At 60.5% G+C, this 25,430-nt stretch overlaps 6 protein-coding genes across 7 annotated transcripts; 2 read left to right on the top strand and 4 right to left on the bottom strand.

Moving 5' to 3' along the window:
• Positions 1–699: 699 nt before the first annotated feature.
• MFAP1 (microfibril associated protein 1) lies at positions 700–5,051 on the top strand. Its single transcript, XM_050978519.1, has 9 exons — positions 700–874; positions 990–1,209; positions 1,901–2,033; positions 2,335–2,522; positions 2,951–3,059; positions 3,130–3,290; positions 3,536–3,695; positions 4,155–4,244; positions 4,359–5,051. The coding sequence occupies exons 1-9, from the start codon at positions 796–798 to the stop codon at positions 4,539–4,541; spliced, it is 1,323 nt and encodes a 440-aa protein (XP_050834476.1). The 5' UTR covers positions 700–795; the 3' UTR covers positions 4,542–5,051.
• Positions 1,474–6,347, bottom strand: HYPK (huntingtin interacting protein K). Of its 2 annotated transcripts, none has more exons than XM_050978521.1 (4): positions 6,135–6,347; positions 5,895–5,950; positions 5,613–5,664; positions 1,474–1,614 (listed from the first exon to the last, which is right to left on the bottom strand). In XM_050978521.1, exons 1-4 carry the CDS (start codon positions 6,318–6,320, stop codon positions 1,489–1,491), a joined length of 420 nt encoding a protein of 139 aa, XP_050834478.1. In that variant the 5' UTR covers positions 6,321–6,347; the 3' UTR covers positions 1,474–1,488. The 2 variants fall into 2 exon arrangements, with proteins under 2 accessions (XP_050834478.1, XP_030084344.2); XM_030228484.2 differs by lacking the exon at positions 1,474–1,614 and adding an exon at positions 5,277–5,435 and having other exon boundaries at positions 6,135–6,344.
• Positions 6,348–6,869: 522 nt separating this feature from the next.
• SERINC4 (serine incorporator 4) lies at positions 6,870–11,195 on the top strand. The gene is given in 13 exon segments (XM_050978518.1): positions 6,870–7,524; positions 7,641–7,772; positions 8,187–8,365; positions 8,452–8,531; positions 8,626–8,719; positions 8,782–8,993; positions 9,269–9,364; positions 9,436–9,562; positions 9,767–9,839; positions 10,047–10,111; positions 10,113–10,157; positions 10,159–10,332; positions 10,630–11,195. Coding segments are annotated over 13 exon segments (1,545 nt in total). The 5' UTR covers positions 6,870–7,473; the 3' UTR covers positions 10,847–11,195.
• Positions 11,196–12,274: 1,079 nt separating this feature from the next.
• On the bottom strand, positions 12,275–13,029 carry SERF2 (small EDRK-rich factor 2). Its single transcript, XM_050978522.1, has 3 exons — positions 12,923–13,029; positions 12,586–12,694; positions 12,275–12,485 (listed from the first exon to the last, which is right to left on the bottom strand). Exons 1-3 carry the CDS (start codon positions 12,927–12,929, stop codon positions 12,422–12,424), a joined length of 180 nt encoding a protein of 59 aa, XP_050834479.1. The 5' UTR covers positions 12,930–13,029; the 3' UTR covers positions 12,275–12,421.
• Positions 13,030–13,307: 278 nt separating this feature from the next.
• LOC127060002 (peptidyl-prolyl cis-trans isomerase FKBP8-like) lies at positions 13,308–15,269 on the bottom strand. The gene is made up of 8 exons (XM_050978540.1): positions 15,035–15,269; positions 14,733–14,899; positions 14,554–14,642; positions 14,166–14,383; positions 13,923–14,095; positions 13,769–13,846; positions 13,536–13,639; positions 13,308–13,446 (listed from the first exon to the last, which is right to left on the bottom strand). Exons 1-8 carry the CDS (start codon positions 15,267–15,269, stop codon positions 13,410–13,412), a joined length of 1,101 nt encoding a protein of 366 aa, XP_050834497.1. The 3' UTR covers positions 13,308–13,409.
• Positions 15,270–16,839: 1,570 nt separating this feature from the next.
• On the bottom strand, positions 16,840–24,527 carry PDIA3 (protein disulfide isomerase family A member 3). The gene is made up of 13 exons (XM_030228471.2): positions 24,304–24,527; positions 24,144–24,222; positions 23,361–23,478; positions 22,868–22,975; positions 21,875–22,004; positions 21,302–21,418; positions 20,756–20,881; positions 20,167–20,349; positions 19,523–19,631; positions 18,595–18,723; positions 18,092–18,171; positions 17,528–17,585; positions 16,840–17,243 (listed from the first exon to the last, which is right to left on the bottom strand). Exons 1-13 carry the CDS (start codon positions 24,471–24,473, stop codon positions 17,124–17,126), a joined length of 1,527 nt encoding a protein of 508 aa, XP_030084331.1. The 5' UTR covers positions 24,474–24,527; the 3' UTR covers positions 16,840–17,123.
• Between the last annotated feature and the right edge of the window lie 903 nt (positions 24,528–25,430).

Here is a 25,430-nt window from a genome sequence, read left to right as displayed (position 1 = left end):
CGGGGCTTACTGGAGCCGGCTGGCAGCGGGCAGAGCAGGGAGACTGGGGCCACGGCCGGCTCCGGCTGCCGGGAGCAAGGGCGGACGGCGGAGGAGCTGCACGGCTTCAGCAGCGGCCGCGGCCACCGAGCCCCCGCTCCGCCCCGAGCAGCCGCGCTGGGAGCGGGCACAGCGCAGACCCACCGGCCGCACTGTGCACCAAAGCGAGCAGCGGTTTTCCCCGGCTGTGCGGGGCAGTCCGGCACAGGAATTTGCCGGGGGTGACCCTGAGCCCTCGGTGTTCCAGCAGTGGCCGGCTCAGCTCCAGCCCCGCGCGGAACGCTCCCTGCACAGAAGGACGCCCGGGCCTGCAGAGTCCCGGCGCCGTTCAGACACGGCCGGAGGCGCCAGACGAGTCGCCGCCCGGGCGAGCACACAGCGCTATCGCGGCGCTGCCCGGTGCCCCCGCAGGCCGATGGCCGCTCGGCCGATGCCTCGCCCTGTCGCCCCTTCGGGGGGAAACTCGCATCGTGCGGGAGGGAACGGAACCTCTCCCGGCCGAAGGCGGTTAGCGAAAGGACCGGGGACTCCCCGCGGCCCCCCGCGATGGGCCGAAACGAAGGCACCGGAGAAAGCTCCGAGCCCCGGCCCCTCGGCAGCGGTCCGGCCAATCGTCACTTCCGGCCCCGGCACGGTCCCGGTCGCGGCGGAAGCGAGCGAGGTTCCGGTTCCGGGTGAGCGCTCGAGGCGCCGTTGTCAGCGGCTCCGCTCGGTTCGGCTCGGCTCTGCCCGGCCCGGCCTCCGCCCGCCGCCACCATGTCGGTCCCCAGCGCCCTCATGAAGCAGCCGCCGATCCAGTCCACGGCGGGCGCCGTGCCCGTCCGCAACGAGAAGGGTGAGCTGGGGGCCCGGGGCTCAGCGGGGTGGCCGGATGGGCGCGGGGCCGGGGCCGGGGCTGGGGCAGCGGGGGCGCGGGGCCGAGACCCCCGCTGACGGCCCGGCGCCCGCAGGCGAGCTGTCCATGGAGAAGGTGAAGGTGAAGCGGTACGTGTCGGGTAAGCGGCCCGACTACGCACCCATGGAATCCTCGGAGGAGGAGGATGAGGAGTTCCAGTTCATCAAGAAGGCGAAAGAGCAAGAGGTCGAGCCCGAGGAACAGGAGGAGGAACTGGCCAACGACCCTCGGCTCCGGCGTCTCCAGAACCGCATTGCCGAGGACGTGGAGGAGCGGTGAGTGCTGGGTCAGGCAAGAGCTGAGCCCCCTTTGCCTGTCTGGGGCCGGGGGGCTGGCACTCTGCTCTGCTGCAGAGAGAAACTGCACAGGGCAGGAGCTGGGAACATTATCCAGGCAGTGCAAGAGTGTTTATGACTTCTCATGTCCACACTGCACTGTGCCTGGGGCTGCTTTCCAGTCAAGAGCCAGCCAGGCGCAGCCCATGTCCAGGTGTGTTTGTGTGGATGGTATCAAAAACAGGCACCAAAACAGAAATTAGTGCAGTGTGCTGAGGCTCAGGGTAGTGAGGAAGGATGGTGTCTCATGAAGTGTACACAGGGTGATGAAAGCTTCCACCACATTCCCCTGTGCTCACGCAGGCTGCGCTCCGCTGCTGCCCATGATATTTCCATCTCTGTCATCTGCAGAAAAACACCACTGAGTGCTGTTTGCCTCCCGTGGAGCTGCGGTTGGTTTTGTTTCCACTAGTAGTCTTCTCATTGGGAACTCCATTCTTCCTTGAAGCATGGACAGGGAAGAGCTGCCAGTGCCCAGCCACTGTGGCCTCCTGAGGGAACGTATCAATTGTGGCTGTGTTTGGCAGTCCCAGTGCTTACCGTGGCCTTGCTAGAAGCGATGTGTGAACAGTCCCTTTCCTGCAGCCCCCTCACGTCCCAAGTGCCGTGCGTTAACTGGGGTCTCTTGCAGGCTGGCAAGACACCGCAAAATCGTGGAACCTGAAGTGGTTGGAGAAAGCGATTCAGAAGTGGAGGGGGGAGAAGCTTGGCGCCTGGAACGGGAGGACACCAGTGAAGAGGAAGAGGAAGAGATCGATGATGAGGTGTGTTTGCAGAGCCAGATAATGGGCCTAGGAAAGCTGGAAGGGCACAGGCTGGAACTGCCCTTTGCATGGATATGTGGGCTGTCCGTTGTATCTGGACAAGTGTCACACCTAGCCATGACTTAACTGGTGGGTTACCATCCTCTGGCATGGAACAGGACACTGGGGGAGGCCACACCACATCCAGAGAGGCAGGTGCATCTTCTCAAAGCCAACTCTCCAGACATGACATGTGTTTCACAGGAGAGAGAGAAGTGGTAGCAGGGCTGGCCCCTGACTGCTCTGTGCTTGTCCCTATTAGGAGATCGAGCGTCGGCGTGGGATGATGCGTCAGCGAGCACAGGAGAGGAAAACTGAGGAGATGGAAGTGATGGAATTGGAAGATGAGGGTCGGTCTGGAGAAGAGTCTGAGTCAGAATCTGAGTATGAGGAGTACACGGACAGCGAAGATGAAATGGAGCCACGTCTCAAACCGGTCTTTATTCGCAAGTAGGTGATGGAAGTGCATGGGCTGGCCCTGGATCGAGGTAGTCATAAGCTGGGGCCCAAGGAGACCTTGCTGCCACGGTCTCTCCTCACTGTGAGGAAGCCATTCACCTCCTTGCGGTGGGATGGGATGGTCACAGCCTGGCAGGGCACAGCTAGGGAGCAAGGAGCGATCCCTGCTCCCACAGCCCCATATCCATTGCATTGGGTTGCTGTGGCATCAGGCTGCGGAGTCTGACCAGAGCTGTTGGGCAAGGGCCATATGGTGGCAAAAGTAGGTGGTAGTCCCCAGAAAGGGGAGAGCCCCGGGACTTGACCTGTCCTTGGAGAAGGCAAAGGCTGAAAGCAGCTGCAGTGTGGGAGCCAGCAAGAGGCTGAGGCACTGCACTGGCGTATGGGAGGGCTGAAGGCTGTCATGGCCTTGCTCTCAGGAAGGACCGGATCACAGTGCAGGAGAGAGAAGCAGAAGCTCTGAAGCAGAAGGAGCTGGAACAGGAGGCAAAGAGGATGGCAGAGGAGCGGCGCAAGTACACGCTTAAGGTGTGCAGGGGTGGGCTGGAGGCCGGAGGGGGCAGTCACTGCAGCAAGCTTAGCTTGGACTTCACTGCAGATTGTAGAAGAGGAAGCAAAGAAGGAGCTGGAGGAGAACAAGCGTTCACTGGCAGCACTGGATGCACTCGATACAGATGATGAGAATGATGAGGAGGAGTACGAGGCCTGGAAAGTCCGTGAGCTGAAGCGTATCAAACGAGACCGCGAAGAACGGGAAGCGTAAGTATTGTCTCGTAGAGGAGAGGCTGAGAGCCCAGAGGCAGTTAAAGCACCTTTTCCTCAGGCTGCCCTTTGGCAGCAGGATCCCAGCTGGACTGAATGCCCAGAGCTCCTCCTGCCCACCCTCAGGGTGCCTTTGCTCCCTAACAGTAAATGTGTAAGCTCTCAAGTGGTAGCTGGTGACAGCCTCTTTCCCAGGAGATGCTGTGGGGACACAGGGTCTCAGGAGCTTCTCTCCCACCCAGCATGGAGAAGGAGAAGGCAGAGATCGAGCGTATGCGGAACCTGACAGAGGAGGAGCGCCGTGCTGAGCTCCGGGCCAATGGCAAAGTCATCACCAACAAGGCAGTGAAGGGCAAATACAAATTCCTGCAGAAGTACTACCACCGCGGCGCCTTCTTCATGGTGAGTGTGCTTAGGGCCAGGCCTGGCTGCACTGGCTGGAGGTGTGAGACCGCAGGGCCACCTTTTACCTGTGGGGAGCCTCCCGTATTCCCAAAGTGCCCTGGGGCTGGGGGTGCCCTGGGACAAGAACCAACCTTCAGAGGCAGCATGGGGCTGACCCAGAGTGACCTCACCAGAGTGTGTCAGGTTAGGAGTTCCCAGCTGAAATGGAGCTGAAGCTGAACACTGTGCTGGTGTTCGGGCTGACAGACCCAGCCAGAACCAAGTCAGCTCTGCATGGGCCACTGGAGAAGCAGCCTGGGGAACAATGCTCACATCCCCCACTCCAGCAGGAGTTAATAGGGCTGCAAGTACTGTGGCAGCCCTGGCAGAGCAGCAATATGACCTTCTGGCAGCTTGCCCCACTGCTGCCAAGACTTGCTGGAACCTTTAAGGCTGAGCAGGTTTGTCCTCCTGCAGGATGAGGATGAGGAGGTGTACAAGAGGGACTTCAGTGCTCCGACCCTCGAGGACCACTTCAACAAGACCATCCTGCCCAAAGTCATGCAGGTGCGTGTCATGCTGGCAGAGGGTGCCCAGCCCATATGCCAGGGGGTGGACAGGCAGGAGGAGCTGGTCCTGCATCCCCCTTAACAGCTGCTCACAAGTTCCTCTGCTCCCCAGGTCAAGAACTTCGGGCGCTCGGGGCGGACGAAGTACACACACCTGGTGGACCAGGACACCACCTCCTTTGACTCTGCCTGGGGCCAGGAGAGTGCACAGAACACCAAGTTCTTTAAGCAGAAAGCAGCGGGGGTGCGTGATGTCTTTGAGAGACCCTCAGCCAAGAAACGAAAAACGACCTAAGAGCATGGGCTGGAGGGTCTGGTGTGGCTGACGCTGGCAGGAAGGCGCTGCTCTGCCAGCTGCCAGAGCCTGGGCAGGGCCAGAAGGGACATGTTCCAGGACTCCTGTGGTGGCAAGCCCTTCCCCTGCCTCTACCATGCCTACCCAGATGAGGTGTCCCACTCCCTGTGCTGAGCAGACCCGATGGGTTCCTTGCCTACACAGTGTGAAGGATGATGGCCTGTGGTGCTGGCCACACTATGTCCCAGCAACGGCCACTATGGAGCCTTGGCAGTGTCTGGCACATTGCAGCACCACCCCTGGCTCCAGCACATCCACTTCTGGAAGAACTACAGGACTTTTGCACCTCTCTGGTCTACAAACCCTTGCTTGTACTGTCCCGGGTGTCAGTCTGAGCCCTGTTTTGAGGTGGTCATTGGTGACCCTATCTCCTCACCATAGTCCTGCAGGGCTTGGCTTTTCTACCTGTGTGGGATGGGAGGGTTTGATTAAAGATTGGATTTTCTTACACATTCTGGTCCCATTCTTTTTAAAGACGTGGCCATCCTGTTCTGTGGAGGGGAGAGCAGCATGTCTCACTGCTCAGGCAGGTCACTTTGTCCTGCTCTAGTCATCAGGGGTGTCCAGCTGGCACTGCCAACACAATGCCACATGACAGAGCCCCACCTGTGGGTACCATGCACTCAGGGCTAGGGGCATGTGCTCAGCACGGTGTAGACCACAAAGACAGCCCAGTCCCACCAGTGCCTTTATTGGTATGGCAAGAGGCCCGTGCCTGGCAGCCCGTGGCCTCCCAGCTCAGTTGGTGAGGGTGATGAGAGCCTCCACCACGTTGCCCATGTGCTCACGCAGGCTGCGCTCTGCCGCAGCCCGTGATATTTCCATCTCTGTCATCTGCAGAAAAAAGGCACAGCCCCGTATAGCATCTGCAGGGCCCTGGGGGACACCCACCCATGGGGACTGGCCTGGACCGGCCTCAGGGCAGGCATGCCCCAGACTCCTCCGTGGGTGCAGTTTCGCACCCAAGTCTGGGACATGTCACAGCCCGCTTGGGGTCCCGCCCCTACTCACAATCAGCTCTAGATCCTCCTTCTTGATGGTCACTTTTGCCAGTTCTTTCTCCCTACAAGAAGAGACGGACAAACCTCCGGTGACCAACAGTCCCCGCTGGCCCTGCCCCGGTGCTCCCTCGGCCGTGAGGTGGGCAGGAGCGACCCCTCGCAGCAGCGTGGGGCTGGGACGGGGCCGGGGAAGGGCCAGGATGTCACACGGGGAAACAGAGGCCTGGGTCGTGTCCCGAGTGGTGACAAGTTGCAACACAGGCACTGCCCAGGAGCGAGCGCGGACGGTTACCTCTCCTGCTTGGCTTTCTGCTCCCGGGACCTCCGGTCTCCGATCACCGACATAGCCTGCCAGAACGAGCGCGGTCACCCCGCTGCCCGGCACCGGGCGGGTCAGCGCCACGCTGGCGGCACGGCCACCGGCAGCGGCACCGGGACGGGCGTGCAGGTGCGGCTGTCAGCGCCCGGCTCGGCCCCGCTGCAGGCAGCGCCCGGCCTCCCACCCTGGCCCGGTCCCGTCCCGCCGCCGCACCGTCTCCAGGTTGGAGCTCTGGATCTCCTTCTCCTCCGCGTAGTCCGTGACGCGCTCCAGGTCCGCCGCGCCGCTATCGTGCTTCCGCGGCTTCTCGGCCGCGCGACCGCCCGCCCCATCGCTGCCGCCGCCGGAGCCGTTCGGCTCCGTCTCCAGCTCCAGCTCCACATCGCCCTCCGCCGCCATGCCGCCGCCGCCGCGGCCCGCTTCCGGTCACGTGCGCCGCCAGCGGGGGCGGTGACCGGCGCGCGCCGCCAGGTGCGGGCGGGGCCGACTCCAGGCCCGGCCCCGCCGAGCGGGCACGGTCAGCGCTCCAGGGCGCTCTCGGGGCTCCGCACAGCTCGGAGCTGGCAGTGCCGGCACTCCCGGGCCGCTCGGTAGCAGCGGGCCGCCGGCGCTGCCGAGGCGCGGAGCCGGCCGGGCGGGCGCCGCTGCCCGCGGGTGACCCCTGGCGGCGAACCGGGACTGCCGGGGCAGCCAGCCCGACATGGCCGCCGCCGCCACACGAATGGTCGTACCGGGCAGCCGCGGCGGCGCCGCGGCCGGGTCCCCAGGCGCTGCCGGAGGCGAGAGGCGGCCCCGCTGTGGCCATGCTTCCCCGCGCCGTCGGAGGCCGTACCGCGGCTCCCGCTGCCGTGGGCACAGGCGGGCCCGCCCCCGCCGCTCCCTTGGCGCACGCGGCTCACAGGTCACCCCCCCACGCCGTGGGGACGCCGCGGGCCGGGCCGTGGCCCGCGCTGTGTCCGCTGGCGGGGGGCACGGCGGATCTGTGTCATCGCCGCTGCAGCCGCAGCCCTGCCGTCCGCCGCGTCTCAGGGCTCTGCCGGCACAAAGCCTGAGTGGCTGTGGGGCAGCTGAAGAAGGGTGGCGCCAGCCCCAGCGTAGAGCCTCCTGCGTCCCCTTTCTTGTCCCCAGCTCCTGCCGACCCTGGGGTATCCTGGATGCGCTTCACGCTGTCCCGCTACCCAGCGAGGTACCTGTGTCCCTTGGGTGCCTCTGTGCCCGGGGCTGCTCCCCCCTTCAGTAAACTCCGCATCCCCCAGCCCCTCCACACAGCTGTAAGGTACCGCTCTGGAATCAGGGAGACATCATGTCCAGACCCCAGGCGCCCCTCACCTGCAAGCTCATGTCCAGGCCACCTGCCAGGGCCTTGCCCTGCCCAAGGAGGGCCCAGGCTCTGGGCAGGGATGCCCAAGGCCAGGAGTCACTGGGCAATGCCCATTGAGCACACCAGGGGTGGCCGCCTGGAGGGAACAGCGAGCAGATGGCAGGGCGGGCCGAGCTGACAATCCCCTAATCCCATCAACGCCGCGGGGGCTGAGCAGAGCCGAGCTGGGCCATGGCGGGCACAGCGGCACGGGGGCACCTCCTGCACCCGCTGCTTTTCCAGGTGGGACTTGGGGTCTGGCGGGGCTGGGAGCGAGGCTGGGTGGGCAGGGTGTGCGGGGCCAGGATGGGGAGCTGTGCTGGTCCCCTGGGATCCCCACTGACCGTGCCCCTCCCCAGCTCTGCTGCCGTTGTCACGGGCTTCGCGTGTCCACGAGCACGCGTATCCTCTACACGCTCCTGCACGTCCTGGCCTCTGCTGTGTGCTGCCTCATGCTGTCCCGCACCGTGGCCCAGGCTATCACGGAGAAGGTGATAGAGGGAACCAGGACACCCAGGGCATCAGGAGTATTGGGGGTCCCAAGGGTACCATGAGCTCTGGGGGTACCAGGCATGTCAGGGCACCCAGGGGAGCACTGGGCATGCCAGAATTGCCACAGGTGTCAGGGGTACTGGGATTCTGAGGATACTGGGATGGTGGAATAGTGACAGGGCTGTTGGGAGTGCCAAGGGTGCTGGAGGTGCCAAGGCGGAAGGAGTGCCAGGGGTACCAGAGATGCAGGATTTGCCTGGCATGATGGGGATCCCAGCAGTCCCAGAGTGCTGAGAAAGGTATTGGGAATGGTGGGAATACTGAAAGTTTGGATGTGCTGGATGCCATGGGCACTGGGGGATGGTGGGTGGACACACCAGCAGCCCTGTCCCATCAACCACCATGCCTGCCAGGTGCCCTTCTCAGGGGTGCTGTGCCAACACCTGCCTGGGGGCACAGACTGCGAGCAGCTGGTGGGCTCCTCAGCCGTGTACCGGGTGTGTTTTGGCACTGCCTGCTTCCACCTGGCACAGGCTGCCCTGCTGCTCAACGTGCGCTCCAGCTCTGACTGCCGTGCACAGCTCCACAATGGGTAAGGATGGGCTACGGGGTTGGGACAGGGTGTCCTGGGGTGGGGCTGTCAGCGGCTATGTCCTACTGACATTAACTGCCCTGCAGATTCTGGCTCCTGAAGCTGCTGGTGCTGGTGGGCCTCTGGGCTGCAAGCTTCTTCATCCCTGAGGACAACTTCATCCAAGGTGTGTCCCCCACCCTATCTGAGCTGGCACCCTGGGCACCCTTTTTGGTCCCCACTTGCCCTGTGCCATCTCTACCTCTGCCCTCTTCCCCCAGCCTGGCACTACACAGGTGTCTGTGGGGGCTTCGCCTTCATCCTCATCCAGCTGGTGCTGATCACAGCCTTCGCACACACCTGGAACAAGAACTGGTGAGTGCTGGGGTGCCAGGTGGGTACCTGCCCCCTGCCGCTGCTCATCCACTCTTCCACAGGCTGACAGGCGCTGCGCAGGACAAGCGCTGGTATCTGGCTGTGCTGCTGGCCACGGCCGCCTTCTACACCCTCGCCTCTGCTGCCTTCTCCTTCCTCTACAAGTTCTACACCCACCCAGCCGCCTGCCACCTCAACAAAGCACTGCTTGCCATCAATGGCAGCCTCTGTGGCATCATGTCCTTCATCTCCATCACACCGTGTGTGAGGCTCAGTGAGTACCACACAGCACAGCGTGCTGGGGGTTGCCATGCTGCATGGCCGGCTGTGTCCTGTGCTGACCCTGTGGGCCCCAGCTCAGGGTCAGCACTTGGGCACTGGAGGAGAATCCAGTTCCCCAGGGTTCCCACTGGCCCTTCCTATACCTTGGCACAAGGCCTTGGATGGGCACGTGGCAGGACGGGACTGCCCCGGGCCCACTCAGAGCCCTACCCACCGGCTCATGTTACTCCAGGAACTCCAGTAACACCTCTATCCGCACTCTTGCAGAGCAGCCGCGGTCAGGGCTGCTGCAGTCCTCAATCATCAGCTGCTATGTGATGTACCTCACCTTCTCTGCACTGTCCAGCCGCCCCCCAGAGAGAGGTGAGTGTCCCTGTCCACCACCAGCAGTCCCGGCCATGATGCATGCCCTTCTCACCTCCACCTCCCTGCAGTGCTGTACAAGGGGCAGAACCTCACTGTCTGCTTCCCGGGGCTCCGGCAGGATGAGTTGCAGACAGAGGACACCACCGTCGCCGTGCTGGGCGCTGCTATCATGTACGCCTGCGTGCTCTTCGCCTGGTGCGTGCTCCCTGCCCAGGCACAGCCGGGCTGCCGGGGGTGTCCCGAGGGGTGGCAGCACGAGAGCAGGTGGGGCTTTGGTGGGAGGACAGGGGCAGCACAGCAGAGCTCCTGTGGCTGGTGGGAATCCATGGGGCAGGCTGGGAGCCTAGCACAGGGTGATGGCTGCCTGTGTTATGATTTCTGCCTCTCTCCTGGGCACAGCAATGAAGCCTCGTACCTCGCTGAGGTCTTTGGGCCCCTCTGGATGGTCAAAGTCTACACCTTTGAGTTTAAAGTGAGTACAGATACAGCTGTGCTCTGTCTTCCTGCTAAGGGCACTCCAGACCCACCACCTCAAGGCCCTGTCCCAGCCCCAGAGAGGGGCAGGTCTGTCTAGCCAAGCACAGAGGGCTGCCCACACCACCTGCCTGGCATCAGGCAGGGCTCAGCCTGGCCATGGTGGCCACAGGGCTGGGCAGTCAGCACTCTTCTCTCCTTGCAGAAACCTTCCTGTTGTTTCTGCTGTCCTGAGAAGATGGAGGAGGAGCTGAGAGGTGAGTGCAGTGTCTGTGTGGGAGTGGGCAGAGCCTGTGTCCCAGCCTGGGAGTGCCACGTCCCCACACTCCCCCAGGCACCGACCAGACATGTGAGCAAGTAGAGGAGAGTGCCAGAGGACAGTTCATCATCGAGGATGAGCAGGACCGGGTGGTCTACAGCTACTCAGCTTTCCACTTTGTCTTCTTCCTTGCCTCGCTCTATGTTATGATGACACTCACCAACTGGTTCAGGTAGGGTTCTATGCTCCTGCCCAGCCCTCCCTGCTCTCACTCCAAACCTCTGTGCCGGGCTGTGATGGTATCACTGAGCTGGCACCTGATGGGGATGCTCAGGACTCTGTGCCTGCAGACCTGCACTGCTCCAGTGGCAGCTGTGCAGCGCAGCAAGAAGGGCTGGAGGGCCCATGGAAGGGACATGCCCAGGGACACGTGGCCACTGGGACACAGGGTGATCTGGTGGCTGCAGCTGGCACTGGAACCCCCTGTGTTGGCATCCTTTGAGTAACCAGTCCTGCCCTCTCCCACCAGCTATGAAAACGCAGTGCTGGAGACCACCTTCACACACGGCAGCTGGTCAACCTTCTGGGTGAAGGTGTCCTCATGCTGGGCCTGTGTCCTGCTCTACCTGTGGCTGCTGCTGAGCCCCTTCTGCCTCCATGGCTCCCCACGGCATCCACGCAGCAGTACAGGGCCACGCATCGTGAGGCGCCGACGTGCTCCACAGCGCATCAACGTCTCCACATAGTCCGTGCCAGGACAAACTGTGCCCAGGGCTGGTCCCTGCTGTGCCCCATGCCTGTGCCCCAGCCCTGCTTGGTCCTCCTGGCCTCCCCTGAACCCCTGTCCCCAGAAACAGCAGCACCTGAGGGCCTGGGGGAACATGGGAGGTGGATGCTCCCAGGGATACTGGCCCTGTGCTGAGCCAGGGCCACCCAAAGGGCCAGAGCCAGCTGGTGGCAGGTGCTCAGCCTGCAGCCTGGTTGCCCTGGCCTCACTGGGTGCACTGGAGGAGCAGGGCTCTGCCCTGGCTGCCGCTGCCATGATGCATTCACTGTAAATACAGGCTTCAATACATTTTTATATAAAACTCTGAAGTGAGCCTGTGCCATTGCCCTGCACAGGCTGCTGCCATAGGGATGGAGGGAGGGGGTGCCAGCCCTGTGAAACACCCCGAGTCAGCAGCACTGCTGCAAGTCCCCACAGATCTTGACCCAGATGGGGGGTTCTGCCAGACCCCCATGCTGCAGGCACTGCAGGCTGTCCTCTGGGGAAACAAAGCCTCGCTCATGCCTGCTCCAAGCACAGGCCACTGGGCAGGCTGTCACAGCCACTGGCACGGCCCTCTGGGCCAGCCCCCGAGAGCCCCATGGCAGCCTTCTTTCCTGCAGTCGAGCAGTCACAGCTATTGATGCTGGTGGGGAACAAGACGGAGCTGCGGCCTAGCCTGGCAGAGAGGGTCCACACAGACCAGAAGCAGCTGGCCAATGTGAGCAGCAGCTCCTCAGGGCCCCACCGACCGCCACTGCCAGCCCCAGCCCCCGGGCTGCCTGTTCTGCGAGACCAGCGCCAAGGACGGCACCAGCGCGGGGAAAGGCGGCGCTGCATCTGGCTCGGTGAGGAGCCCAGGCTGCCGCGGGACGCGTTGCCGTGCTGCCGGATCGGGCTGACGCCACTATTATGGCCCTGAAGGGAGGTGAAAGGGCCGATCGGCGCCGGCCTCAGCACTGGGCCGGACCCCGTAGCCAGGCGGACGGCTCCGCGCTGCTGCCGGACGGGCAACTACAGCTGGGCCCGCCCCGGCCGTGCCGCAGCGCGGCTCTCCCCCGGTGCGCAGGCCCGGCCGCCATCTCTCCACCGCCGCCCTCCGACCGGCCCGGAGCCCCGGCTGCGCCCCGGCTCGCTCCGGCGCCGTGCCGCCCGCCTTCGCTCCTCGAGGCAGCCAGCTCTCCCACCCGCCCCGGGGCGCTCGGCCCTCAGCCCCCGCGCTGAGCCCCGGGTGCTGCCCCAAAGACCGCCCAGGCCCGACCCCACCTTTGTTCCTCACCGTCAAGATGCCGCCGCTTGACTCCGCCACGGCCGCACTGGGTCCTTCTTTCCGCGGACGAGATTGCTCCGCCGGCAGCACCCATGCTCGCCCACCCCCCGCCCGGCGCACGGACGAGCAGACGCAGTGTGCAGGGCTCCACAGCTACTTTAATAGGGGACGGCGCCGCAGGGCGCGGGGCGATGCCGGGGGTCCCGGCGGGACCCGGTCTGGGGCGGCGCGGGGCATCCTGCCGGCGGGACCGGCCCTGGGGCGGCAGCCCAGCGCGGCCTCCCGTTACTTGTTGCCCTCCTTCTTCTCATCGGCCTTCTTCTGCTTCTGCTGCATGATCTCCGAGTCCCTGCGGGGAGCGCGGCGGGGCTGGCGGCGGGGCCGGAACCGCCGCGGGGCAGGAGCAGGGAGCGGGGCAGGGGAAGCCGGCGGGCCGGCCCGGCGCTCACCTCTGCTTGCGGGCGGCAGCCGAGAGCCCGTCGTCCCGCCGCTTGCCCTTGCCCGAGTCGCTCTGCTTCTTCAGGTTCTTCTGCCGCGCCAGTTCGCGCTGGTTCCCGCCTGCCACAGCGTGACCGCCTCAGCGGAGCCCGGCCGCGCTTACGGGCCGCGGCGCACCCCCCACACCCCGGCCCGACCACTGCCCCCACGCCGGGTCCCGGCGCGCCGGTGGATCACGGCATGACCCCTGACCCTGGCCCCACCGCACTCCAGGGTCCCAGAGCAGCCTCCCACCACACTCGTGAGCCTCAGCCCCCTTTGCCGTCCTTCCTTCACCCCCCAACTCACGGGTCATGGCGCCGCTCCCTCCCACCTCCACTCCACCGCCACGTCCCGCACTGACCCCCCCCTGCGCCCCGCCCCGCGCGGCGCTTTAAGGGACGCCACAGCCAATCACTGCGCCGACCCGACCCCCGCTGCACTCCCATTGGTGAGTCTCTCCGGAAAGGCCCCGCCTGATTGGCCGCGGGCTATGGCCTCCCTTCTGCCGGCGGGGGCGAAAAAACCGGAAGGTTGGGCGCACGCGCCGCAGCCGCCTCCGCGCGACAGGATGCGCGCGGGGGGACCCGCCTCCTGCCGCGACGTCATGAGGCGTGCGGGAGCGCCGCCCGCGGGAACAGCGGTGCGGGACGGGGGGCGGGCGCCGTCCCGCCCCTCCCGCAGCCCTCCCCCCACAGGTTTCTTCTCCGCCCCAGGGAGTGTGGGGCGATGTGGGGAGGATGGTACGAGAGCTCTTCTATCTCCTTAGTCAGGCTCTGGGGTGCTACGAGGCCGCTCAGATCGCTCCTTCTGCCGAGGGGGGTGCGGCGGATCTACAGGGAGGGACGGCTATAAGCGCTATCCGCGCCAAGTGGGTGCGGGACGGGCATCCGTCCCTGCACAGCCTAGTGCGCCTACGCACGCGGAGCTCGGCGGTGGCGTCGGGTCGTGGCGTGGATTCTGCGGACCGGTGCTGGATGGAGGGTTCTGGCGCTTCGCCAGCCGTGAGAGCTCGGTGTGGATCACCTGCGAACGAGGGGGGGCTGTGGTGGGACACCCGACCCACCGACTCTTGCGGGATCCTCTTCCTCCCCGTCGCTCCTAGTACCAAGTGCTGTGGGACCACCGCCCGCCCTCGCACTCCGCCTCCCACACCTTGCTGGCTGGGTCTAGCTCCAGGGCTCTCCTCAGGACGAGCGCCGCCTCTGCGTCCCGGCCCTGCTCTGCCAGCAGCTGCGGGGAGAGTAGCGGAGTAGCAGGACGGCCGGGCCGAGTGGAGCGGGGCGGTGCGGGGCGATGCAAGTCCCACCTGCCCGCGCCGGAGCAACGCCCGACCGTTGTCGGGGCAGATCCGCAGGGCCGCCTCGCAGGCCGCCAGCGCCTCCTCTGCCCGCCCCAGCTTCAGCTCGGCAGCCGCGCAGTTGTTGAGGCACTTCACGCGCTGCTCCTGCAGCTCCTCTTCCTCCTCGGGCCCGGGCGGAGCTGCGGGGCGAGTGGCGACCTCAGCGCTCCAGCCTCGCAGCCACCAGCCCTCCCTCCCCTCCGGTCTCACCGGCGGCGGGGCCGTCCAGGGCGCGCAGGGACAGCCGGTACGATCGCAGCGCCGCGGCGAAGTCACCCCGCGCGAAGTGGAAGTTGCCCCGCTCCCGGCGCTGCGAGCCCAGGCGCAGGCGGACGGCGGGCGGCAGCGGTTGCGGGTCGGGGCCGTCCCGCACCTCTAGCAGCGTCACCTCGAACAGCAGCGGCGCCTCGGGCGGGACGTCGGGCTCCCTGCTGGTACAGCGCCGGCTGCCCGCGACCCCTGCCCGCCCCGGTCCCCTGTCCTGCCGGCCCCACGGGCTCTGCTCCTCCTGTCCTCGCCTGTCCCTCTCGTCTGCCCGCCCCAGTCCGTGTGCCCTCCCGCCCCCTGCCTGCTCGTTCACCCTGGCCGCCAGCCCTACCTGCCCGGGCGGCCGTAGGCGTAGGGGAAAGCGGCGAGGAAGAAGGAAACCTCCCCGGGCTGCATGGTCGGGACGCCCAGCTCCAGAGCCTGTGGACGAATACGGCGGGGCTGGCAGGTCGGAGCCCAGGGCGGCACTGAGCCCGCACGGCACTGAACCGCGCTCCGCTTCGGGCTCACCTGCACGACGTCCCCGTGACCTGGCACGAAGATGAGCCGTGGGTCCCGCTCCACCAGCCCGCCGTCCTCCAGCGCGCCCAGAACCTTCACCGAAACCTCCTGGCCCGGCAACGGCCGCGGCCCGCCCGGCCCGGCTCGCACCACGCGCTTCCGCAGCAGCCGGTCCTCTGCGGGGGAGGAAGCGCTGAGAGCCGAGCCGGGAGTCCCGAAATTGGCACCCCTTGCTCGACTCTCCCCGGTACCGGCCGTCCTAGCCTGGGCCGCAGGCCCGGCTGGCCCTGAGGCCGCCCGTCGGCGCTCACCCGTCAAGTCGCTCCAACCGTCGGAAGCGAAGAGCGGCCCGAAGCCGCCGGGCCCCGGCACTGCCAGAGCCTCCAGCCGCCGGTAGAAGAGCTGCTCCTCCTCGCGCACCGACGGCACCACGATGGCGGTGTGAGGCAGCCGGAACCGCACCCGCCGGTCCCGGCCAGGCCCCCGCGGCCGCCCGCCGGCCCCTGTTTCCCTCTCCGGGGAGCCGCCGGGCGACGGACCCGGCATGTCCGCCCCCGGCCCCCCTCACCACCCGCCGCTACCTGCTGGCCTCGGTCCGGGCCCGCCCGGAGCTCGGCGGCGGTGCCCACGGCCCCCAGCCCGGACTGGGCGTGTCGCCGCCGGTCCCGCCGCGCCGCGACTGCCGGGGGTTGCCCGGGCCGGGGACACCACGGAGCGCATGTCGCCGCGCCGTTACCTAATGCCGGGAAGCGGCTCAGGGGATTAGTCCGGGCCGGCGACAAAAATAGCTGGCCCAGGGCGAGCCCCGCCACGGGGCTCCCGCCACCCGCCCCTGCCCCTCGGGACCGCCTGCCCGCCGCCGGCGCGCGTTCCGGGCAATGCCGTGGCCGCGCGTCTCCGGTACCAAGGCTGTCTTCCGGGTCTCTGGCTTATCCCAGCTACCAGCAGGAGAAGAATCACTGTGAGCATCTCTATCCAAGGCTGTCTCGCATCAAAAGCCTGATTCTGCAAGAAGCAGGACCTCCCAAGCAAACTGCTGCTGTTTTTTCCCTTGCTCCTCCGGACCTGTCTTTGAGGCAGTGCCAGCTGCTCCAGCTACCCTGAAGCACCATTCCCTGCTCCCTGGAGGGCCATGGCTGCATGGGGAGAGGCAGAAACAAAGATCTGATCTTTTGTTAAGGCCTGAGCCAACTCAGGGGGAATGTGTTACTTTGGGTGGTGGCTTCCCCCTTACACAGGACCAGCTCTCCAAACTGGCCTCACTGAAAGCAAGGTCTGTAGCCATCCTGTTTGCTAAGTATTCCAAGCAGCAAATATACAAATCCTTCATCGGATACCTTTTTCTCCTCACTTGAAGCTTAGTACCTTAAGTGCAATTGCAGCACAGTGAGGAACATCTCAGCAGCCACCAGCACAGCTCTTCCTCATCCTCTGTCCATCCTGCCAGAAAGTTTCCCCAGGCCTGTGCTAACTTCATCCAGGCTGCTCTGAGCACCAGCAGTGATGCTATGGGCCAAACATGCTGAAGAGTTTTACCTGTGTTCAGTGCCCCAGCTGCCACCAGGTCAACAGTCACAGAGCAGGAAGCAAAGCCAGGATGAGAACCACTGCCCTGGCTCTCCTTGGCTTGATGGAGAGCAGTGTCCTGCCCAGCAAGGAAGCAGCACTACAGTTCGGTGTTACATGGGTAATTGTCAGTTGTCAGTGGAGCTGACTACTCCTGCACCAGCTTCGAAACGGATTTATATTGCTGCTGCTGAGCGAGGCCTTTGCCAGCCTGCTCTGTGTGCCTGCACTGCTGCAATCCCACAGTCACAGTGCACACCACGTACCTCTGAACTCGCCAGGGCAGCACACAGCAAAGGCACTTCTGACCCCATCTCCCAGTCCAAAATGTGTGTACATGCAGCACCTGAAGCCCAACACATTGGGACAGCTGTTGCTGCTGCATTCTGGAGGAGCTCAGGCAGCTGAGGAAAGAGGATAATGGGCTAAAAGCTAAAGTCAGTGACTAGGAGGGCTCACTGCAGGGAACAACTTGCACCAGGAAGCTGCTGCCCATGAAGAACACAATCCCATTGCTAGGTGTGATGGGCTTCCCTCAGGACAGGGACAATTGGTCTTAAGGGGGTCATTTTATTGTTTCACTTCTCCAAATGTACAAAAAAAATTAGAAAATAACTGTACCCCCACCCCCTCCCAAACGACAAAACAAACCTGGGGAGCCCCACAACAGTGCAGCTAAGAGACGGCAGAAAATTAAACATTACTAGATAGAGCAGCTGGGGCCCCTCGGCCCGCATGGCCACTGGCTCTCCACAGCCCAGAACTGGCCCCAGTCTGACCAGTGCTTCCCCAATTCACACAGAGCTCATCCTGACAAGGTGGCAAGTAGGTACTTTACAAATCTTCCTTCACCTTCTTCTTGGATTTCTTGGATTTCTCTTCCTCCTGCAGCACGGGAGTGTTGGTTGCCTCCCGCTTCAGGTAGCTGATGAAGTCACTCACTTCTCTGCCCCCCTGCAGAAAACAAATGACAGTCAGGCAGGAGCTGTACCCACCATGGACATCCTCTCTCCTGAAGCGGGGTTCAGGTGCCTGGAGGGAGACCCAGGTAATTGCAAGGAGGGTTCTCTCCAGGGCCTACAACACCAAGTACAACACTCCCAGCAGGTACCATCAGGTCTGTTCTCAGGGTAACAGGACACACTGCCACCCCCAACTCCAAAGAAGCTTGAGTATAATTAGAACCCCTGGATGCTCTTCACTTCTTTACAAAGCATTGAGAACAGCAAAATACTCACCTCATACTTCTTTGGATTCTGCTTCTTGCCAGCTGGAGCAAAATAGATGGTGGGGAAACTGGAGAGAAGAAACACACGAGCTTTTGAGATGCTCTGATTTCTATCAGACCAGCCCCAACTGAAGGGACTCACACCCCACACTGCCCTGATTTAAAATGGCACAGCTTCAGTGGCTCTGAGGCACCAGGCGTGGCCTTCAAGAGCCCAGCAGATCTGGATGAGTTCACAGGTTCAAGTTTGCTAGCTGAACTGATTTTGGAACAACAAGCCCAGATTTGTTTTCACACTGCCAGGAACAGAATCTCAGCAGATTCCAAAGCAGCAGGACAGACCTCCAGGCAGAGCCAGGACACTAGAATCCTGAAGAAGCCAGGCAGATCAGTGTATTTTGTTTTTACTCTTGATTTCTCCAGATCAAGCCATTTCCCAGCAGTCACCTAGCTATTGCCTGGCAACCCCCCTACCCTTCCCCATGAGGCTCTTTCAGCTCTTCAGTGCTGTGCCCAAAGTCAGACAGAGAGGGACTCATGCACTGACACAAGGTGTCACAGCAGTCACACCTACCCTCGGACTTCATAGGGAGAAGGCACATCATTGGCTGTAGCATCCATTTTGGCAATGATGATATTGGGATCTTTGCTGAGCTGTGGGTAGAAAGAACCCATCAGTAACCAATTCCAAAATCCAGGAACCCAGCAGTCAGCACGATCTGAGACAGTGGTGTCAGAGGACAGTGCATAGGGAATGCCACTTCACCAACCCCCACTACATGGGAGACTATCATCATGCAGAGGGAATAGATCCAAAAAGAAACTCGGGCAGTTGAGGCCAGTCACTGAATCCTAGAATATTCCTGTGCCCTAGCCAGTAACACAGACTAAATATCAACCAGTGTGGTTGCTACCACAGATCCTGCTGCAAGATATCCGCACTCTGCAAAGAAACCAAGATTTGTAGTCCTCAGAAAGGCACAATTATGCCCCATTATCACAGAGGCTAGAAAGAACCTGCAGGATCATTTAGTGCTGCAATATTCGAATTCACATTTGCAAGAATCTCAGACTTACCTTCTCCCCCAGTTCTTTGTATTTGGGCTCCAGATTCTTGCAGTGGCCGCACCACGGTGCATAGAACTCTATCAGGACATCTTTGTCTTGTGCATTAACTATTTCATCAAAGTTCTCAGCCACCACCACCTGTACGGGTTGATCACATCAGTTAGTTCCTACCAAGTCAGAGATGAGGCGATGACATGACACACACTCCACCCAAGCCTGGGTCTCCCACACCCACACAGCGAGCAGCAGAACCAAACACAGCATTCCTCATCTGCACCATGCAGGTAAAAACCTGCTATAAGTTACCAGCATTGCCTCCAAGTGAGGTCTGCATATTTTTCTGTGTCCTCACAGAAAAATAAAGCCTTTTCTTTTTAATCCCAGCAAGAATCAGCAGGACTGGCTGAGGCCATCCCCATCGCCCCAAAAACATCTGTGAATCCCGTGACTTGCACTCCTGTGTAAGGCTCTCATCAGAAAGCCAGGCCAGGGAATGCTCTTACTCAGGGCAGAATTGCCTGGGAGGGTGAAAGGCAGGAATTATACCAGATCCCAATGATGAGATAAACAGGGAGATCCCTAAAATAGTGCAGTCACAGCCAACAGGAAGACCATGCCATGAAGAACTGAGCACAGGCCAAGAGGGCAGGCCTTTGTGTAAGCCCTGGAAATCTGGATGCTGCTGCACCCACAAAGCATGTAACTGCTGGGGCCAAGCAGCAGTTACTATGCTGAGAGGAAAAAAAAACAGAACCCAAACTGCAAGCTGCATGTCTCCCTCACATCAGAAAGCTGCAGTGGAACAAGGGAGTGAGTAATTCCTCTGTCTGTCAACAGAGAGGCCTCTTGAGCTGCCACCATACCTCACCCACAGCACTCCCACAGGCACAGGAAGCTGCTTCTGAGTAGTGTCTCTGCAGCCATAAGCAGCACTCACCTTTACAGGGCCATCATTGCTTTCAGGGACAGGCTCTGATTTCAGGTATTTTTTCAAGTTTCCATCAAAGTAATCTTGCAGGAATCTCTCCAGAGCCTTTCCGTCACGGCTGAAAGAAAAGTGATGTTACAGCCATCATCACACACACAGGATGAGAGGGAAATTTTCGAGGCTTATTTAAGCTACTTCCACCCACACAACAGATGCCACCTGCATCTCTGACAGCACCAGTCTGGGGCTGGCTTAGCAGACCCCAGAACAAGTGCAGTGATGTCCTTAAGGGCTCTGACAAGAGGCTGGATGCACATACCATTCAAAGTTTTAAGCCTTCCAGCATTCTTCAAGTTTTTTTCAAAATGAAAGATACAATGAATTCTTCTGCCCTTTATTGCACTCTAATTCCTAACCAGAATTTCAGGATCTTGAATGAAATTCTCTCCCTTTATATAATAGGAGGGACTGCAAGCTTTCTAAACAGTAGGAAAACACATGAGCAGGAGCCATTCTGACCCAGCAATTGCTTCTTCCAGCTGCAATAGCCAGCTTTCCTGTTTCCTCAAAGCTAACAAAGTATCATCTGGTCAGAGACCTCTAGACCAAAGTCCATCAAATCTGACCCATTACCATCAAGTTCAAGAACTCACGAGAACTCTTCTTGCATGACATATTTATCTCCTTTGGCAGTTCTGATGGCAACGACGGGGGCCTCACCCACACTGCTGTCCAGACCAAACTCAGAGAGCTCGTGGCCAAAGGTTTTACGACTAGCAACAGCATAAGACAGTTTGTGGCCAGCATCCAAGAACTTCTTTGCAATCATCATAACTCTGAGGAAAAAAAATAAACAAAACCAAAAAGCATTATTTCTTTGAACATTTTCTTCTACATGATGTAACACCCTTCAAGATGACGCACACATCGGACTAGGAATTCAGTGGCACAATGTGCTCTTCAGAGCCAAGTCCTGCAGAAATGGTGCTTAGAAGCAGACCAGTAGACTTGTGTCTGGAGATAAAGGCAAGAGTTGTGTGTTTCCATCCTCCACCTGCATGACCTCAGGCACGAAGGGCAGAACTGCACAGCACAGCAGTGAGGCAGTTTGTGGGTAAGGTCTAGGTTCCTAAGGGCCAGGGATCCAAGAGCAATCACACAGGATTTCAGAGGACTGTCACCCAAGCTATGGAACTGCAGCAAGGCAGGCACAGTGCAAGGCCCATTCACCCCCACACTCACCTGTTGCGCCAGTAGTTGGATCCCTTGGCATTCTTCTCATAGTCAACGTCGTAGTATGCCACCAGCAAGTCCTTGCCCTGGATCAAGTCTTTGTTGTCTTCAGTCATGTGAGGGCAGATGCCAAAGCTGTCAATGAGAGAGGTATTAGCAGAGTCCATGACCCCAAACAGGCTCGACACAGCACACGGGCTTCCCACCCAGGAGTTAAATGCCAGTGATCCATCAGGCCTCAGGAAGAAACACTTTGCTCATTCCTGTACCAGGTTTTTCTGAGTCAAATCTCCATCTCCTGCCACATCAGTGGCTAGAGCTGACTCAGTTAAGGCCAAAGCTAGCACAGCTCTCACAGGTTCAGTTTTTAAACAGTCATGGTTAGAATATGGAGAGTGCATGCCAACAGCCACGTCAGGATTTCAAGAAGGTGTCCCTAAAGGGAAGCAGTGCCAAGACATGCAGCAGAGGTGGCAGCAATGAAAAAACAAGCTCTGACAGGGCCAAAGCCAACTGGGGCCAGTCTGTCCCATTTGTTAGTGAGGAATCACTCACATGTTCTCCTGGATGAATTTCTTGATCTTTCCGCTGGTGATTTTGTCTTCTGGATACTTGACAGAGCTCTCCTCAAACTTGTTGGTCAGGCGTGGAGGACGGAATAGGACTACACCTCTGCGGGAAAACGGGTATTATCAATTAGTTCAAAGTGTCCCTGGGAGTCCAAGGACAGCAGCCAGATGAGGCAAAAACCCACTCAGTGACAATCCCCACTCACCATTCATAGCTCAAACAACACTGTCTAGTTTCTTGGTGGCACTAGTGCACTAGGTGTACCTGTCAGAACTTTCTCCATGATTCAGACAGGCCACAATAAGAAACAAAACTCTCACCCTAACAACGAATATGGAAACAAAATGTCTCTGTTGAGATACTTTCCACCCAGAGGCAGACACAAACATTTTAGAGACCATTTACACCTTTCTATCTCAATTCAAAAGAAACACCACTGTCAGCTGGGGAAGAAACCAGACCTTAAGCTATGTTTAGAAACTGAAACCATTTAAGTGGAATCCATGAATTTGTTCCAAATGCCTAAATAAGAAGAAATCTTTGTCTTAAGTAACTTACTCTCCATCTTCCTTGTACTTGTGCACCAGCTGCTCCTCGGTGGTGTGTGCAAAGCGGTAGTTATCCCTGAGGCTGTTAGCTGCTTTCATGAACTCCGAATAAGCATCCCCAGATGCATCACCAAAGAAGCCTGCAGCAGAAAGGCAGACTGTGACCTCAAACCAACCCAGCTCTGGACCCTCTGTAGGTCTCAGCATTTCTCTCTACAATGCACTGGATGAATCCTGAATCCAGTCCTTCAGGGCATGTTGAGGTGTTTACCTTCGACAGCTTCTCTCCCATTTTTCAGGACCTCCTTGCACCATCCCCCTCCCCTGTTCCAGCAGCCGAAAAGTTACTCAGGAGAAGCCCAAATTGGTCATTCAGCCAAGGACAACTGTCCCCTGAACACCCAGACATCCACTGGTGATTGTGTAACAACAGCCACAGGCACTTAATAACAGTTTAGGAATGCTGGCTAATACTCATGTGGTTATACCTACAAGATGGCACCTGATTTGCACCATCTGCTGTTGCCACGGGTAACCACAGACACCCAATGCCAACAGCCCTCCGATGCCACCAGAGCAATAAAAGCACCCAAAGCAACCCAAAGCTACCTGCTGTCTGCCAGCCAGCCAAGAAAGCAACAACCTTTGGAAAACACATACTGTGGTACCAGGGGAGCCAACAAAGCCAGATGGCCAAGGGAAAAAAAAGAAAAAAATGTGGAGCGAATACCCAAAGGCCTTCAAATCCAATCTCCTGCTTGAAGCAGGACCAGCCCCAGTCAGAGTAGGTTGCTCAGAGCTTTGTCCAACTAAGTTGTGAAAATCCCCCAGGCTGAACATTTTAAAATCCCTCTGGATACATGTTCTAGGGCTTTATTGCTCTCATTACAGCAGTGGTTTTGTTCAGGTCCATCTGGAATTTCATTTGCTGCAGCCTGTGGCACTGCCTGTGCTCTTTGCACACCAGCTCCCAGGGCCCACTCCTTTCACCACCTCTACTCACCCACAACAGAAGCATCTTTATCTCCAATGAACTTCTCAAACTCAGCCACAGAACTGAGAGCCACCGAAGCAGGTCCCGCCTGTTTCTTCAGATGGCTGACAATCCCATCTTGAAAAATTAGTAAAATAATTAAAGAGGTCTATACCAAGTTCCACAAGACATTTTTCAAGGTTCGTAAACCAGAAATTGTTTCTGCAGAATCCATACACATCTCCCATACAATAAATATGTGAACTGAAGGACTGCTCCCATCAGCTTCACACAGGAGCTTTCTAGCTTCCTGGGAACTAGGAGCTAATGTGGAAACCTTCACCTTTAGAAGAGAGCTTTAAGGGAAAATAAACATCCCAGGCTTTGTCAGCACAAAGAGTTCTGGAGAGAGTTAGGGGTTGGGAGGTGTATGTGTAGGTGTGAACCTTCTCTGCCTCCCTAGCTCTTACATGCTGCCTCCTGCAGCAGCTCAGCAAACCAGATGCTGCCAAACAGTTCTTACCTGCTGTTCTGGGCCCATCATAGGTCCCTGCCTCTTCTCCATCTCGAAAAATCTTTAGTGTAGGATATCCACTGACTCCATATTTGTTACAGGTGTTGGAGTTTGCTGTACAGTCAACCTAAAGGAAAAGAAACCTTGCTACTCTCACTGAGATCCAGCCCTAACACACCCATCCCAAATAAGGGACTAGAGGGATCCTGCCTGGTGCTCAACAGCCTAGACTGGGAAAGAGGTAGCGTGGGTATAATGAGAAGCCTGGAAAAATATTTGAGAAAATACTGCAAAGACTAAATAGTTTCAAGTTCGACACCAAAAAAATACTAGAAAGGATAGTTTCTTGCAATCAATGACATGGAATTTCTCAGCCCCTTGTCAGTCCCAAAGTTCATATAACATTTGAAGGAAACAGGCTGACCTGACCAGGAGGCCATGGTGCCAAGAATCCATGCCACTTCCCATAACGGAAGAGAGAGACTCTGATTTGAGAAAACTCTGCGAGTTTTCTGCAGAAAAGAAAGCTCCTAGTCAGCATGCCTCAGTGGGTACGTGCAGCACGGTGCTCGCTCTCAGGCTCATCACACAGCTCCGAGCAGGCCTATTTCCCCGGCTGGGGCGAGCCCTCACACCCCCTCCGCACACCCGCCGCGCGGCTGCGGCCCTGCAAGGATCGGCCCCCACATTATTTCAGGGCTCCAAGGCACCAAACAAACGACGTCTGTCAGGCCTACGGAGCAGGAATGCGGCCGCCCCCGGGTCTGCCCCAAGGCGGGAGCCCGTGCTCACCTTCACGAGAGGTACGATCCCCTTCAGCCGGGTCGCGGCCGACTCGTACTCGGGCGCCAACCGCTTGCAGTGTCCGCACCTAGGGGCACGGAAGGGAGTCAGACCAGCCGGGTGCCCCTCGAGGCCCGCCCCCGGCCCCCCGCCCCCAGCGGCCCCTCACCAGGGAGCGAAGAACTCCACGAGCACCAGCCCCGGGCGCTCGGCCAGGCCACTCTCGAAATCGGCATCGCTCAGCTCCACCACGTCGGAAGCGCGAGCGCAGAGGGCGAGCAGCAGGAACAGCAGGAGCGCGGCAGGTAGGGCCGGCTGCGGGGGCCGGGGCGCGGACATAGCGGCGGGAGCGGCGGGAGTGGGGCGTGCGGCGGGTCCGGGAGCGGCGGGGCCGGGAGCGGCTGCTGAGGGAGCGCCGGGGCCGCAGCCGGAAGTCCGGCCCCCTCATCCGGATCTGCCGTGTGGCAGCTCCTGATTGGCCGGAGCGTCACGGGGCACATGCCAGCGGGGGCGGGGTCTCCGCGCTGGCCCCGCTCCTCCTCATGGCCGTCGGTGCTCGGCGCTGCCCGGGCCGGGGCCGGGGCCGGGGCCGAGGGCCGAGGGCCGAGGCCCGAGGCCCAAGGCCCGGGGCCCGGCTTCGATCCGCGGTGCAGTCCCCTCCCACCGAGTTGTGTCGCGCCGACCACAGCGCCTGTCCTTTCCCCGGGGGCCGCGGAGACTCCCCGGGCCGCGCGCTGCCGAGTGCGCCGTTGGTGTCCGGGAGCTGTGCTGACCCGATGGATGGATATGCGTTAACCCACCGTGGCCACCGTGTCCGTATCGCGCCGTGTCGGCGCGGCGGTGACACGCGCCCAGCACATGCCGCACGACAGCGCTCGGCTCGCTGCAGGCTCGCTTGCTGGCTTCACCGCAGCCCCGCGTTTTCCCCCACCACCCCTCCCGCTCCGGCCCTGGGACAGTCTGGCGTTCTCCTGGCCCCGAACCAAACCGGGGAGTGGGTCTTTACTCCGTAAGCCCACCCGTTGGCATTTGCACTTTCTGCTGGGGTCTGCGTCGGAAGGTCCTTCGTCTGTGCCATCCCTGCCAGGGTGCTCGCCCCAGCTTTGACCAGGCACAGCCTGCTCCCACCTCGCACCACCGGGGCCCGGTCCTGCCAGGGTCTGGGGCTGTCCCCGCACAAAACCCCGATTCTCGCCGTCCCAGCGCCACCTCCCTTTGCAGCGCGCCGGGCAGATCAGGTGCGCCTCGGGAGACAAGGCATCAACTGGGGAAACGTTCTCGGTACCCCGTTTCCGC

Source organism: Serinus canaria, chromosome 10, assembly GCF_022539315.1.
Source record: "Serinus canaria isolate serCan28SL12 chromosome 10, serCan2020, whole genome shotgun sequence".
Taxonomy (NCBI): Eukaryota; Metazoa; Chordata; class Aves; order Passeriformes; family Fringillidae; genus Serinus; species Serinus canaria.
The sequence above is the reverse complement of the archived record's forward strand: the minus strand, read 5'-3'. Positions and strand labels throughout refer to the sequence as shown.

Coding starts and splice junctions, on each gene's coding strand:
- MFAP1 (XM_050978519.1), top strand. CDS start 796: ATGTCGGTCCCCAGCGCCCTCATGAAGCAGCCGCCGATCCAGTCCACG. Junction 2,523..2,950: donor AAACCGGTCTTTATTCGCAA/GTAGGTGATGGA, acceptor CCTTGCTCTCAG/GAAGGACCGGATCACAGTGC. Junction 3,696..4,154: donor ACCGCGGCGCCTTCTTCATG/GTGAGTGTGCTT, acceptor GTCCTCCTGCAG/GATGAGGATGAGGAGGTGTA.
- HYPK (XM_050978521.1), bottom strand. CDS start 6,320: ATGGCGGCGGAGGGCGATGTGGAGCTGGAGCTGGAGACGGAGCCGAAC. Junction 5,951..6,134: donor AGAGCTCCAACCTGGAGACG/GTGCGGCGGCGG, acceptor TCGTTCTGGCAG/GCTATGTCGGTGATCGGAGA. Junction 1,615..5,612: donor AGGAGGATCTAGAGCTGATT/GTGAGTAGGGGC, acceptor GTTTTTCTGCAG/ATGACAGAGATGGAAATATC.
- SERF2 (XM_050978522.1), bottom strand. Junction 12,486..12,585: donor GCTGCCGCCCGCAAGCAGAG/GTGAGCGCCGGG, acceptor CGCTCCCCGCAG/GGACTCGGAGATCATGCAGC.
- LOC127060002 (XM_050978540.1), bottom strand. CDS start 15,269: ATGCCGGGTCCGTCGCCCGGCGGCTCCCCGGAGAGGGAAACAGGGGCC. Junction 14,900..15,034: donor CGGTTGGAGCGACTTGACGG/GTGAGCGCCGAC, acceptor CCTCCCCCGCAG/AGGACCGGCTGCTGCGGAAG. Junction 14,643..14,732: donor GTCACGGGGACGTCGTGCAG/GTGAGCCCGAAG, acceptor ATTCGTCCACAG/GCTCTGGAGCTGGGCGTCCC.
- PDIA3 (XM_030228471.2), bottom strand. CDS start 24,473: ATGTCCGCGCCCCGGCCCCCGCAGCCGGCCCTACCTGCCGCGCTCCTG. Junction 22,005..22,867: donor TAAAGATGCTTCTGTTGTGG/GTGAGTAGAGGT, acceptor TTTCTGCTGCAG/GCTTCTTTGGTGATGCATCT. Junction 17,244..17,527: donor AGAATCCAAAGAAGTATGAG/GTGAGTATTTTG, acceptor TGTTTTCTGCAG/GGGGGCAGAGAAGTGAGTGA.